The 13753-nt window shown below is 62.4% G+C and overlaps 1 protein-coding gene and 1 long non-coding RNA gene across 3 annotated transcripts; one reads left to right on the forward strand and one right to left on the reverse strand.

Annotated features, from left to right (window-relative positions):
* Positions 1 to 472: 472 nt before the first annotated feature.
* On the reverse strand, positions 473 to 12507 carry PTPN9 (protein tyrosine phosphatase non-receptor type 9). 2 transcript variants are annotated; one of them, XM_086757482.1, is made up of 13 exons: positions 12186 to 12507; positions 7744 to 7887; positions 7185 to 7274; positions 6949 to 7073; positions 6070 to 6175; positions 5298 to 5408; positions 4268 to 4596; positions 3767 to 3860; positions 3590 to 3659; positions 3044 to 3122; positions 2645 to 2795; positions 2332 to 2539; positions 473 to 2031 (listed from the first exon to the last, which is right to left on the reverse strand). In XM_086757482.1, the coding sequence occupies exons 1-13, from the start codon at positions 12216 to 12218 to the stop codon at positions 1805 to 1807; spliced, it is 1767 nt and encodes a 588-aa protein (XP_086613608.1). In that variant the 5' UTR covers positions 12219 to 12507; the 3' UTR covers positions 473 to 1804. The 2 variants fall into 2 exon arrangements, with proteins under 2 accessions (XP_086613608.1, XP_086613609.1); XM_086757483.1 differs by lacking the exon at positions 12186 to 12507 and adding an exon at positions 10094 to 10354.
* Positions 12508 to 12695: 188 nt separating this feature from the next.
* On the forward strand, positions 12696 to 13721 carry LOC147599297 (uncharacterized). Its single transcript, XR_015259932.1, has 2 exons — positions 12696 to 13134; positions 13253 to 13721. It is a non-coding gene; the product is annotated as an uncharacterized LOC147599297 (long non-coding RNA).
* The last annotated feature ends 32 nt before the right edge of the window (positions 13722 to 13753 follow it).

Below are 13753 nucleotides of genomic sequence, written 5' to 3' on the forward strand. Positions count from 1 at the left end.
GCGCACCTTGATGGGCACTTACAAAATAATTATCAATAAAAGAGAAAGGAGGAAGGCGACAGCTGGAGAAAAGGACTACGCAGAGAAGAGGTGGCTCTGAAGAGCCCGTTGCTTGGAACGGGACAGATGGATGCTCTGGGGCTCAGCGTTGGAAAAGGGGCAGGAGCTCGGAGGGGGGCAGTTTGTGCCCCCCACCCCCAGCTAACGGGGCTGCCCTCCTGCCGTTACCCTGCCTGCCCAGGACAGCTGCCTGCTTATCTCTCGCGGGGCCTCACCCAGGACGGGAACGGGCCGGCCGGCTCCTGCGGCCGCTGCCCTCAGCTGGCCCTAAACACAGCCCCTCTGCCCCCAGAGCGCTGAGGGGGGGTCTGCAGCAGGTCTGTGCGTCCCCAGGGATGGGGGCCAGCTTGGTTTTGGGGACCATGGGGTGTGCCTCCCTGCCCCTGAGCAACCCCACCACGAGAGCTGAGAGGACCAGTCACTGGTAGTGTATTTATGTGTCGATACAAATAAAAACAAAACACACCCCCCCTAAAAAAGGAACAACAACAAAAACGTTTCTCTGAACGAGAGCAAAATAGGAACATTTACAAATACTTCTGGCTCTGGCTTGGATCAAGTTAATGTTAAATAAAAAGAAAAAAAAAACCAACAAAAAAAAACCCCCCAAGATTATAAAAAAATAAGAATATACACATTCAAAGAGCTTATTACAGTATAAAGTCACCGCAGCCCAGGGCCAGGGCGGCTGTCCCCGGCGGGTGCTGCCGCCTCGGGGCTCAGCTCGCTGACTCCCGAGGGTTTTGGCTTTTTTCACCCGGCGCTTTCCCAGCCTGTAACTCGCCGCAGGGCTGGGCCCGCGGGTTCCCAGTGCCGGCTCGGGAAAAGCCGGGCAGATCTGGAGAGCCGGTGGGTCCCCGTCGCCTCGTACCTAGTGACCCCCACGGCTGCGCCCCGAGGGGCAGGGGACACCGGCTAGCTCCTTGCCTCACCCCGGCCAAAATCCTCCAGATCCCGGGAGCACAGCTGCCCTCACCCAGCAGGAGACGAGGATGGGGAAGACGAGACAAGGAAAGGAGAGCATCCCTGTGCCTCCCATAGGATGAGCGCAGCAGAAAAGGGGAAGAAAAGGAAAAAAAAAAAAAAAAAAAAAAAGGAGGAGGGTGTGGGAAAAGACAAGACAGAGCCAGGACCAAACTCAGCGCTCCAGGGCTCGCGGCGGTGCGACAGCGGGGCCCCGCGGGAGCGGCCAAAGGGGTGCGTGTATATACGTATCTGTAAGGGCCGGCACAGCGAGGATATACCGCGTACACACACATACGGACACACAGACGTAGCGGCAGGTAAGACTGAAGTAGGCGCCTCTTCCTAAGCCCCAGGCCAGGGCAGGACTGGAAATACATTTCCCAGGGCTCTGCAAAGCCCCTCTCTAGATACATTTCAGATGGTCCCAACAACAACAACAACAAAAAAATTAAAAAAATAATAATAATAAAAAAAAAAAAAAAACAACTCGAAAAGAAGAAAAACCACCTCCCCAGACAACCAAACCCCCCGACGGAAACACCGCGGAGAGGAGCGAGAGCCTCTGCCCGCGCCGTCCGGGCCTCCCCGGCGCGCGGCAGCCACCATTTGGTTTGAGTAAGGCACAGTTCGACAGCAGTGCTAACGGCCCAGGACGGGCAGCCGCCTCCGCCGCCCCGACGGCTCTGCCGAATCCCGGCGGGCGCGGAGGCGGCTCTGGCAGCCCCGGGGAGGATGGGAAGTACGGGGGTGGGGGGGTTTGGTGGGGAGGCGGCGGGTCTCAGTGTCCCGGCGAGCTCTTCTCCTGGGCGGCCCGGCTGTGGTTGGCGAGCAGCAGCCCCTCGCGCTGGGCGTGCTCGAGGACGGCGGTGTAACAGAAGTAATACTGCTCGGGGGTCTGGATGCTGAAGGCGCGCTGGGTCCGCATGCGCAGCACCGTCTGGTAGATGTTCAGCGTGCCCACGTCCTGCAGCTGGGACAGGCAGATGTCCAGGGCGCAGAAGGTTCCTGGGGACAACGGTGGGAACGGCGTCAACCACCCAAGAGCCGTCACTGCCCCTTGTGAGAGCTGGAGCTGGGTAGTGGTGGTCCTCAGCCCCCCCCCCCAAACCTCCTAAACGAGGCCACAGGCATCAGGACAAACGGGGCAGAGACTTCTCCCCAGTCCGACGGCTGCAGAAAGTCCTGGGGACGCGTGTCCCCGGTCAACCAGCTTGCAAACGCACCATGTGTCCCCGGGGAGGGGAAGACTGAACTTGCCCCACCACCGCCAAGACCCCCGCCCCAGCAGCAGGGTTACCCTGGTACCTGTCCTGCCGATGCCAGCGCTGCAGTGCACCACGACCGGGGGTCCCCCGGGATGACCCTTGAAGCGAGGTCCCAGGGAGCTGACCGCCACCCTCTGCTGCTGCTTCACGGCCCCCAGAAAGTCGATGAGAGTGGCCGCGGAGGACGGGACGCCGTAATCTGGCCAGCTCAGGTACTGGAAGTGGGACACCAGCCGCCGCTCCCTGGTCTAGGGGAAAGCAGGGGGGTTAGACCCTCTCCCCTACTCCGCCCCTGGCCACAGAGGACCCCTGTGCCGCGCGCCATCCCCCGCCAGGCAGCTGCGGCCACGCACCTCCGAGCTGTGGATCTCCAGGATGGTTTTCTTGTAATGGTTGAGGTTCTCCACGCCCAGGTTGGTGATGGTCAAGGCTCCAAAGCACACCTGGAAATCCTTCTCCAGTGGCCAGTACTGGCCGCACTTTCTCCTGCCTCCCTCCTCCAGCCTGGGAGCAGGAGAAGGACAAGGTGGTGATGTCCTCCTTGCCCTGCCAGGGACATGCCCCATGCCACCCAGCCTCGGTCCCTTGGGGATCCCACAGGGACCAAACAGTCCATCCCTGATGGGGTGTCCCTGCCCCGCAGGGCTCTGGCTGGCACCACAGCGGCAGGGTCGCTGCCAAGAGCGCAGCACTGCCCACCCAACATTTTGCAAAAGAAAAACAGGGCTGTGCCCCACACCCAGGGCACTCACCGGGTTGTCATCACAATCACCAGGACGTTTTGCTCCCACACCATGCGCCAGAAGTCACCATAGGTGTTTTCCAGAGGCCCTGGGGAGACAGCCTGCTTATCAGCTCAAAACCTGATGGGTTCAGGCAAGCCCAGCAGTCCCCAGCACCCCTTCTCACCCTCCCCAGGGGAACACAGCCCCTTCCCGCGGGGACTGACCTCAGTGCGGATCCACCAGCCCTGCCTGGAGCTGCCAATGACTGCACCCCCTGCCCCAGCACCAAATCCTACAGCCCAGCACCAATCCCCCCTCTCTGCTCCCTGCTGCTCCATCCCTGGGCAGACGCGGCAAAGTCCCCCCTGGGTTTCAGGAGCAGGAGAAGGGGGCTGCCATCACCACTGCCAGCACCAGGGAGGAGTGAAGACCCCCAGAGAGGAGGGGGACTCACTGGGCAGCAACCTGCTAAGCCCCCTGCAGCCGGTGGCGGATGCGGGGCAGGGAGGCGAAGCCCGGGCTCATCAGGAGCAAAACCCCCCGGGCGGCTCCCACAGGGGCTCGGGGCCGTACCCTGCGTCCCGATGTAAGCGTTCCTCTGCTTGTAGCCGTCCATGAAGCTCGCGTTGATGTAGTCGGTCAGCTGGGGAGAGAAAAGCATGCCCTCCGTGAGCCCTACGGACCCCCACGGCCAGGATGGCTGCAGTGGCTCCGGGCGGGACCCCGAGTTTCCATCCCGGGCTGGCTCACCTCTGGACGGCTGTACGGCTTCGCCAGCTTCACACGGGTTTGGTCCAGGCAGGGCACGTCCCCGTACCGGTTCTTCTCCTGGTTGTAGGGCGCCCTGGGAGGCCGGGGAGAGGGAAGCAGGGATGTTTTCCAGGCGGGAAGGAAAAGGCAGCATCCCTCACTCCGCGCGAGCCTCCGGCGCCCGTAGCTTGGGCTCTGCTGCCATCACCTGGCCAAAGCTTCGGGAAGCAGAGTCCCGGCCGAGCCTCGGTCCCCGCAGTCCCCTGCGTGCCCCCCTCCCACTCCCGGGGGCAGTGGGAGCCGCGACAGGGGCTGGCAGCATCCCTAGGCTGGGGGTCTCCCTTTCTCACCCAAACCATCACACCCCAAAGCGCAAACCGGGCTGTGCGGAGCAGCAGCAGCAGCATGGGTATGGGGGGCACCCAGCTTTTTTGGAGAGAGAGCGGGACCCCCACACTGGCCCGCACTCGTCTCCTTCCCTCCGCGCCCCCCCCGACTCACAAAGAGCAGATGAAGGTGCCAGCCGGGCTCCTGCGCCGAATATCTTCGTACTCCTCGTAGATGCCCCGCTTCTGCTTGTGGCTGACGTGGTCCAGCAGCTCCTGGAGGGTGAGGGACTTGGGCCCAGGGACGTGGACGGAGCCGTTATCTTTGGGGGCCACCAGCGGCACCAGGATGAGCTCGTCCAGGGGGTCGGGGTGCCCGTTCTGCTGGGGCAGGAACCGGCAGTTCCAGCTCAGAGGGTCCAGTTTGAGGGACCCCCCGAGGTACTCGGGGAGGCACTCCCGGGGCAGGTGCTCCTTCAGCTCTGACATCTTCACCATCTGCACCTGCGGGAGGAAGAGGAGGGGCAGGGGTGACTCCCAGAAGGATGGAGAAGGATGCCAATGGTCTGGTGTGGTCCTGACAGAGCCCAGAGCTTTTCTCCAACAGCATCAGGGTCTTCCCCCTTCCTCCCCCACCCCAGGAGAGCACCCAGGGGAACATCAGTGGTGGGGCAGGGGCTGGCCCCCACCACGCACCCGGGGAGGGAGCCCACATGGACACTCGGCTCCGAATTTGCAAGCAGCTCCAAGCTCCTAGCAAAGCAAAGGGGCAAAGTCCAGCCCAGGGAGAGGTCGGGCTGGAAATGGGCTCTGTCAGCAGCACCGCTGATGCCGAGGGGATTTTCTGAGGTACTTTTGGCTTCGCCAGGTAAGGCCTGAGCACAGGCATTGAAGTTTCCCTTTTCTCCTGCATGCTCCGCAGAAGTTTCCTTTCCTTTTAATCATTTACCCTCACCTCAACCCACTGCCGCTGGCAGCCTCACCCCAGAGGAAAAAATCGCAAATGATTTCAAAAGGGGTTCAAGATATTTTGCTGAAAACACCGAAACAGGCTAAAGCCTCCGTTTCCCACCGATTTGGGCTCAGCAGCTTCCAGCAGACGGGGCTGAGGGGCGCAGGCTGCTTACGCCATCCCGTCCCAAAGGGCAAACAGCCTCAGCCCTCCCCGCGAGGGTCCCGCGCCGGGGGGAGGCACCCGCGCTCACCCGCTCCCGCAGCTTCTCCTTCAGCAGCAGGCTGATGATGGAGTAGGGCACGCGAAACCACATGGGTGCTCCCACGATGAAAACTTTCTTGAGCCGAGCCGGGAAGGCACCCTGCGGGCAGGAGAGGGGTCACATCCACACCGTCAGGGGGGACTCCGGCCCCTCTCCGTGCTCTGCCGGGTGTGGGGACACGTCCCAGCAGAGGTGACAACCAGCAAAGGGACCCCGAGGTGGCAACGCTGCATCCGAAGCGTGCCTCACATGCAGCCGGCAGCCCACGACTGTGCTTATTTTTATGCTCCAATACGGAAACAAATTATTTCCTCGGAATTAGGTAGGCAGAGGGTTTGGCTCCGCGGGGGAAGAGGTGAAGCCTGAGAGCCGGGATTTGTGCGGAGAACACACCCTGGCCAGTATTTACTGTTATTTCTTTCTTCCGGAGAAGGGAGGAGGCACGAAATGCCAGCATGATTAAAAAATAATTTGCATCTGTTTTCCCAAAAGTGCTGCCAGCAGCTGCGAGAGGAATCCGGCACGGGGACAGCTGATCCCCTCCCACCCGCGGGACGCCGCAGACCCGGCCGGGTCCGGCCTGGCAGGCTCCCAACGCCTTCCTGAGGTCCTACAGGGCTGGAGCCGGTGCTCCTCGGCCGAGACGCGGTCAGTGTGGTCTGGCATGAAAAAATTACACCAAAGCCACAGGACTCCACGTACGCGGTGAGCGAGCGGCCCGTGTGCTGTCCCCGGACACCAGGTCACCCCCAGCCGTTACCTTCAGCAGGTTGAGGATCTTCTTGCTGAGGTCCAGCTCGAAGTTGGTGTACTGCGAGCCCGCCATATCGTAGATGAACACCAGCCCGTTCCTCTGGGTTTCAAAGCTGAGAGAGAGGAAAGAGCAACATCAACTCCACAACATCCAACTGCTCAGTTCCTGCATGAGATCTGCCCCGTGCTAACCTCCTCTTCAGCTTGCTGACCCCAAAAAATCCCCTCCCGTGCTTCCAGAAGGCCTCACAGACCCAAAGCTCACTTCTGCGTTTCCCGGCTGCTCCACCACCTCTTCCTACAACCCTTATTTAAGCCTGGCTCGCGTCTTAAGCCTGTCTCAGCTGCATCGCCCATGACGGGCAAGTTCAAAAACAGAAAGAGCCCGGGAGGATGAATGGGACGTCTCAGCTTTATATTTTTGGCAGGGCTCACGTTACGTCTCTCCGGCAGCGGGGCTGCCTCCTCCCTGGCCGAAGCCTGCAGGAATCGGGGGCTTTGCTAAACTGAAACCTGGACGTGGGCAGAGAAAGGCTGCGAAGACCCCGGTTCCGGGATCGAGGGATTTTGTTCCCCTGCTGAATGCCTCCACGGGGATGTCTGGCTTGAGTTCAAACCTGGGGAAGACAGGGAATTTCAAGCCCCAGGGAGCTGTGACTCCTTCTCTCCCCTAAATAGAGATGGGACGTGTGGAGGCACACAGGTTTAGCCACAATTTCACCTTCAGGAATTCCCATTCACAGGAGAGATGGGACATCTTTTCCCTGTGAAGCCTTTTGGAGGGATTTCACCAAAACCTCAGCAGGCAGCAGCATCTCCCCTCGCCCCTGGGAGGGAAGGGGCTCCCCGGGGACCCGCCGCCAGACAACACGGTCCCTCTGCTCACCTCTCCACCGCTCGGTCCAGCAGGTAGAAGAGCGCCTGGAGCACCACGTGCTGCACGCTCTTGCTGGGATGATGCAGCTTGGCCGTGAAGAGGGCGATGGAGGCTCCCGAGGGGTCCCGCACACTCTGGCGAGGAAACAGCGTCAGGCTCCCACGGCACCCCAGGACACCCGCGCGGAGCAGAGCCGGGATGAGCCGCCCGGTTGGGGTAACTTGGGAGGGGACAGCCCCACCTACCAGAATGGTGAACTTGCCGCTGAGCAGCTCTGAGCGCAACGGCTCCTCGTGCGGCTTCAGCTTCACGATGCCCTCCTTCAGCCGCGTCTCCTGCGGGCAGGGAGCCGGCGTGACGGCGGGCACGGGCACCCCAGCCCTCCACACGACATCACGTCCCCCCTCAGCCCTCCAAGGGAAGCCCCAGCAGAGAAACCTCCGCTCCACGGCCCCGTTTTCCAGCAGGGGATTGCAACCGGCTGCAGCATCGCAATCCCCAGCGCGGGGCGAAGCAGCTTTGTAAAATCAGGATGGGAAAGGTGTATATGTATATACACCATTTATGTACGGGGGGACGCTCTGCGGGCCGGCCGGGAGGGCACCCTGCGAGCACGCACACTGCTCTCGGCACAGGGGAGGAGACTGGGGTCGGCGAGATCTCCACGGTGACTCGCCTTGGCGGAAAAAGGATTTGCCAGCCGGATAAAACCCATAAGGGAGGGTAGGGAAAGAAAAAAAAGCAAGGGGAGGGTCTTCCTTGGGACAAGAGATCTCTGGGGTGGACCCAGCCCCACGCGCTTACCCGGTAGGAGTGAAAGAGCTCGATGGCCCGCAGGACATCGAACTTGCGGGCCATGAGGAACTTGACGGCCACGTTCCAGGAGAGCGGGGACACATTGTACTGCCCCGTCCACTTGTTGATCTCCTCCAGGAACTGCTTGGTGGCCTGCGGGAGAGAGGAGGGGGCTGCAGTGAGATGGGGTGGGAGGAGGAGGAGCACCCCGAAGAGCATCCTCGGTCACGGTGGGACAGCAGCTCCTCAGGGTGAAGTGGGGAGCTCTGGGGCGGGTACTGGCGAAGGGGGTGAGGCACTGGGGGTGGAGACGAGACAAGTGGTAGGAGTGCCGGCAGAGGAAAAAAGGCCTTGGGACTGGGGGAGATTGGTGGAAGGGAGAAGGGGAGTGAAAGGAGGGTTTTACAGGCGGCAAACGCGTTCAGACACAGGAGCCCAGGGGCAGCAGGAAGCCGTCAATGGCCTCCCGGGGCTGCAGCTCCGCCGTGCAGCAGCGAACCCGGCTGTGCGCACACGGTAACGAGCAACGCCAGCACCGAGGGCTGACGCTTTGACGCGCTACAGGACACAGACCAGCTCGTCCAGTTTCACATGGCCGCGGAGGATCAGACAAAAAGGGTTCAGTCCAGGAGGGTCCCTGGATGCTCCCACTGCTCCCCACAGCCCACCATCCCCTAACACGCCGGGGCCATCCCGCACGAGCACGCTCCCCTCCCAAAGCACCCGCACCACAACAGCGAGAAACCAAGAAACAAACTTTTCCAGCAAACTTTTCCAGTCGCAAAACCCAACCTGCAACCTCCCGGCAGGCTTAGAGCCCTGAAGGAGAGCAAAATAACCCCCAAACATATTATTTTGACAAGCTGTGCTTGCAAGGTGGGCTTGGGGTTTCTGCTAACGGGAGCAGCTTCGCTTTCTGCTGCGTATTGACCCTCTCACGCCACACAGGAGCCCCGAGGGAGACGGGGCAGCACGGCCCAGCCTTCCACCACGTATGGCTCAAAGGATGCGGGCAGGACAGAGCAGGGTCCCTAAAATGCCCCGCTCCCACCTGGGCACACCCCAAACCAGAGGAGTTTTCATCCTTGCAAGAGCGGAGGATGGCAATGACAGCGTGAGGAGGAGGAGGGACAGTGAGTGCAGAAGGCTGGCTCCCAGAGCAGGGAGCGCGGGCAGGCAGCGGTGCTGGATATCAGGCAGCGGCGCGGAGCTCCTGGGAGTTATTCAGCCACAAAAGCTCGTTGGCGTGAATGACTTCCGACGGGAGGAAGCGAAGGACCGGGGTTTATCGGCAGCGTGAGGCTCAGTGGGGACAGCGAGCCCCTCTCGTGGGATGAGCTGAAGGAGCTCGGCTCGCCTAAGGGGTCTCTCCATAGCCTGCCTGGCATCACAGCAGGCGTTTTTGGAAGGGGTACCGGCTCACCCAGCTGCTGGCAGCTGCTAAAAGCCAGCCCAGACCCCCAGCACATCACAGCCAGAAGCTCCCTAACTCACAGAGCGGCTGGGCGAGCACCAGCCGGGAGGGAACCCATGGAATTGGGCTGGATCTGCCACCAACAAGCGCTGGTAAGAATCCGAGAGCAGATTTCAATAGCCCAGCTCCGAGCCCTGGCAAAAATCCCCTTTAAGCATGGCGAGCCCTCCCACTGCGGCAGTGTGCCACGGTCACCCGGCTGCAGCTTGGCAGCCGGATCGGTCCCCCCAACTCTGCAGTTGCTGGGTGCAAGGGACAGGAGGGGAGCGGGAGCAAAGGAGACGGGGCGTTACACACCCCCCTGCCTCGCCTTCCCGCCTCCCAGCCAGCAGGAGCTTTTCCTGGGAGCGGTGCTTACGGGATGCCTTCATCCCCAACAGCCTCCACTTTGCCCTGGCCCAAATACCTAACCATTCCCCCTCGACTGAAGAGGGACGGGAAAACAAATGAGGCGATACGGAATCCACCTCCAGCCTTACTGCAGCACACGCATCCACACGTACGTATACGGAAATACATCCGCCCATAAGCTGGATGGGGAAGCTCACCGGCTGCACCCCTCCTTCGCAGGGCATCCCCTGCCCAAACGCCGCAGCTGGGCTGGAGATGCAAACCCAAAATGCCCCAAGATGATGGGAAGGGTGCCCCGAGGGGCACGGTGGCAGCAGGGAGAGGATGCAACAGGCGGTTCGGGTCTCCGTCCTCACCACCTAACCCATCACGCTTCACGCGACCCCACTTCCAGCACCCAGCACGAGGTTCACTGGTTTGGTTTTTTTGTTTTCCCAAGGGGGAAGAGCCAGGAGAAGAAGCGCTGGCTTTGCAGGCCAGCTCAGCCATGAATTCCTGCTTTCCCCGTGAGCAAAAACGAAATCCCAAGCTTACCAGTGCCGACATTCAACAGTAGGCGAGCCGGGAGTTACCGAGCCGAGCACCCATACCAGCCATAGCTCTACCCCCTCGCGCGCTCCACCGGATCTCATCAGCGTTTCTGGCCCCCATCCTACACGGATTCATGCAGGTCAAGCACGGCAGGGATCACTCCACGCGCTGGCAACGAAGCCTGTGACGCAGAGCCACGCAAACACCGCTCCCAGCAGCCGGGAAGGAAAGATTTGTGGAAAAAAGCCCGGTTTCTGCAAGCAACGACAGAAGCGCAGCGGTCTGCGGCCGGGCGTTTTGAACAATGCTGGTCTTTGGAGCGCTGGCGTCATCGAAGTCCCCGCTTCGCCGCGCCAGGGCAGGCTGGTGACAAAGCCACCGCCGCAGGAACACGGGGGCTCTTCAAGCCCTCCTTCCCTGGATTGCGCAGACAGCCAGCCCAGCCTCCTTCCTCAGCCCGGGGTGGGGAAAAAAGTCCTGTGAAAACTGCAGCTGGGTTGAAAACCCCCGAGGAAACATCAGCTTGGCTCCTCTGGGATGGGCTGAGGAGGGAACTGCGGAGATCCCAGGGAGCAGGAGATGTCCCAAGGCCAGCAGGGACAGGAGAGGGGCAAATTGCCCCCCTGGCTCGCTGTCAGTAACGGGGAGAGCGGAGCCAGCGGAGGGAAACCCGACGGTCCCAAGGAGGACGAAGAGGTGTCAGGAAGGGGATGTCGCAGCCCCAACCAGCACTTATGCACGAAAAGAGAGAAATTTCCACTATTTTGGCTTCCAAGCCGCCATGGGCAGCCTTCCCCCAGCCTAGCCTGATGACCCAAACTGGGAGCCGCTATTGCAAATCCCCCTTCATCCTCTCCATCCAATCTTCCCGCACAAACCAAACATCTTGGATCCCTCTCCTGGGATGCCGCTGGCAGGGCAGGGTCTTCCAAAACCCTGTTTGCTGGAAGCCTTGCCCCCTCCGTGACGCAGGGGAAACACAAAGCACCGGCACCTGCCGGGGGGAGGTGGGGGGGACACAAGGGGCACAAACGCCCTCTGCTCCCTGAGATTTTATTACCAGGGAGATCACAGCACGGCTCCCGGGAGCGGCGCTGATAAGAGGGAGGCGCGGTGGAGGAGGAAGCCTGGCAGCGCTGCATTTCCCGAGCACCAGCACGGGCTGTGGGAGGGAGCGCTCCAGCTCCGGGTGAGCACTCCCTGCGGGGGCACGGGGGTTTTGGGAACCCAAGGTCTGTACACCAGCCCTCCTAAAGCTCCCTGCGGAAACGAAGAATGTTTAAAAAGAGAAAACCCAACAAGCAGACAGAAAATTGACTGCTGGATCCCTTTTGCCTTCGCGTTGTGGCCTCCGACACGATGCCGTGCCCTTGGCCAGCCCAAGCATCGCTGCGGGGCAGAGGGGAGCCTGGCTTCGAGGCAGCCGTGCCCAACCCCGGCTCTCGCGCCCCGCATCCCCGTCCGGCTGTGGAGCCGGCTGGGCATCCCTGGGGGATGACGATAAGGATGAAGAAGGGGAGAGACAGAGATGGCTCCGGCCATCCGACGCGCCCCGGCTGGGTTATCGGCCTCGCTCCCCGAGCCGAGCAACATCCTCCGGCGGTGACGCAAGGCTGGCGGAGGAAACCGGGACGTCACGGGAGGCCTGGGGCGTGGGAAGCGCGTGCACACGCATCCCCACGCCAACCCCACGCCAGCCTGCCCACGGCGGGGAGGCCTGCGAGGAGAGGCCGCCGCTTTGGGGGACTGGGGGGGGGGTGTTGGTGGGGAGCGTGACCCCAGCACCCCTGCCCGCCCTGATGCCCGCAGCACGGGGCCCGCAAAGGCTGTGCGGGAAGCCCTGCGGGGACGGGGGGGGGATCGTGCGGGTGGGGGGGTTTGTCGATGGGAGAGTTTGCCCAGATTTTTTGAAGGGGAGGCTTTGCAGATGGGGTTTTCCTTGGGGAGAAGAGATGGGAAAAATAATTTAGAAGAACTGGACTGTAAATGCGGGTGGTAAAAAAATGGGGGGGGGGGGGGGTGCAGCGCCCCAGGTCCAGCCCTGCCCAGCCCGGGCAGCGGCACAGCGGGGACGCGGAGCCCGGCGGGTCCCTACCTGCTCCTCCTCGGCGCTGAGCTCCGCGGCCATGCTGGGCGGGGGGCCGGGCCGGGCCGGGTTAGGCGGCGGGGGCCCCGGCGGAGCCCATCCCCGGGGATCGGCGGCGCTGCGGGCACCGGTCCCTCCCGGCCGCCGCAGGCTGGGCGAGGGCGGCTCCGCCCCGGGGTCCCCGCCGAAAAATTTAAAAAAAAAAAAAATTATTTTTTTTTTTTAAATAATCTCTGTCTCGCAGCCCCCCCCCGGCGCGCAGTTCCGCTCGCCCCGGGAAGCGCCGCTCGGCTGGGCCCGGCCGTGCCGTGCCGTGCAGGGCTGAGCTCCCCGCCCCGCTCCGCTCTGCCCCGGCGGGGGCGGCGGCAGGAAGCGCCCGCAGCCCCCTCCCCTCGCTCGGCTCGGCCCGGCCCCGCCGGGAGGGCGGGCGGGCGGCCAGGGGAAGGCGGGGGCAGGAAGCCCTTCCCGCCGTTGGAGGGGGGGGCGGCAGCGGCCGGGATGGGGCCGGGGGAACCGGCGGAGCCCCGCCCCGGACCGGGCCGACTCTGCCGGGAGGGCGTCGCCTCCCCCCGGCTCCGGGCAGGGCCTCGGCGGGCGATGGCAGCGCTGCCGCCGCCGCTAAAATGGTGGCATCCAGCCGCGCTGCCGGCGAGGGAGAGGAGGGCAGGGCAGGGGGCGAGGCAGGGGCGTCTGAAGAGCCCCAGGGCTGCGCCTTCCAGCCTGGGACACCTCCCCACTCAGGCCTACGAGGGACTTTGGAAGAAACCCAAAAGCCATGTGGTGTATTTGTGCGAGCCCACCACCAAGCATCAGTCTTTTTTTTTTTTTTTTAATATTTTATTTTTTATTCTGCACGGGGGCTGTACCCCCAGACTCTGCGAGCAGCGACCCCAGGACAGGAGCAACCAGCCTGCCCCGAGGATCAGCCCCTTCCCGGCAGCAGCATCCTCCCTTGCCGGTACCTCAGCCTCTGCCTCCCAGCCTTCCCCCGTGGGCAGGAGGGGCAGACGCACAGCTTTCCGCTGCGCAACCAGGCGTCTGGGATTTCCAGCTGTTTCTTTGCTCTCCTTCCTCAGCATTCCCTGGCCGGGCACACGCATCCTGCATGGAGAGTCCCGATTCTCCTCGGGAGGGGACGCAGGGGAGGCATGGAGACCCCAGGGAACAGGGCCCTGTGCTGCAAAGCAGTGGCCCCACGGAAAAGCCAGGCCCTGGGACAGGGGGACATTTTGTTCCGCCGAGGAGGACTGCGTTGGCAACATGCCCGCAGCCAGAGCTTTTGCACCTAACTCGGAGAAAATGGAAGGAAAGGGCAGAAGGAAGGGGCTGAACGCCGAGCTGGATGTGGGCTCGAGGGCCGGCTGACCCCAAGAGCCCCCAGCCACCTCTACAGGTTGAGCTGCCTGCTCAGCTCTCCTGCCCCAGACTAAAACTGAGCCCCCTTCTCGGTCACCACCGGCACTGCCGCCTGCTCCAGTTGGGAGCAGGGCAGGGAACAGCTGGGAGCGGGATCGCACCCAGCAAATAAAAGTCACAGCAACAAACTACGCTGGCCCCGGTGACTTCCGTTTGACACC

Source organism: Chlamydotis macqueenii, chromosome 12, assembly GCF_036417535.1.
Source record: "Chlamydotis macqueenii isolate bChlMac1 chromosome 12, bChlMac1.mat, whole genome shotgun sequence".
NCBI lineage: Eukaryota > Metazoa > Chordata > Aves > Otidiformes > Otididae > Chlamydotis > Chlamydotis macqueenii.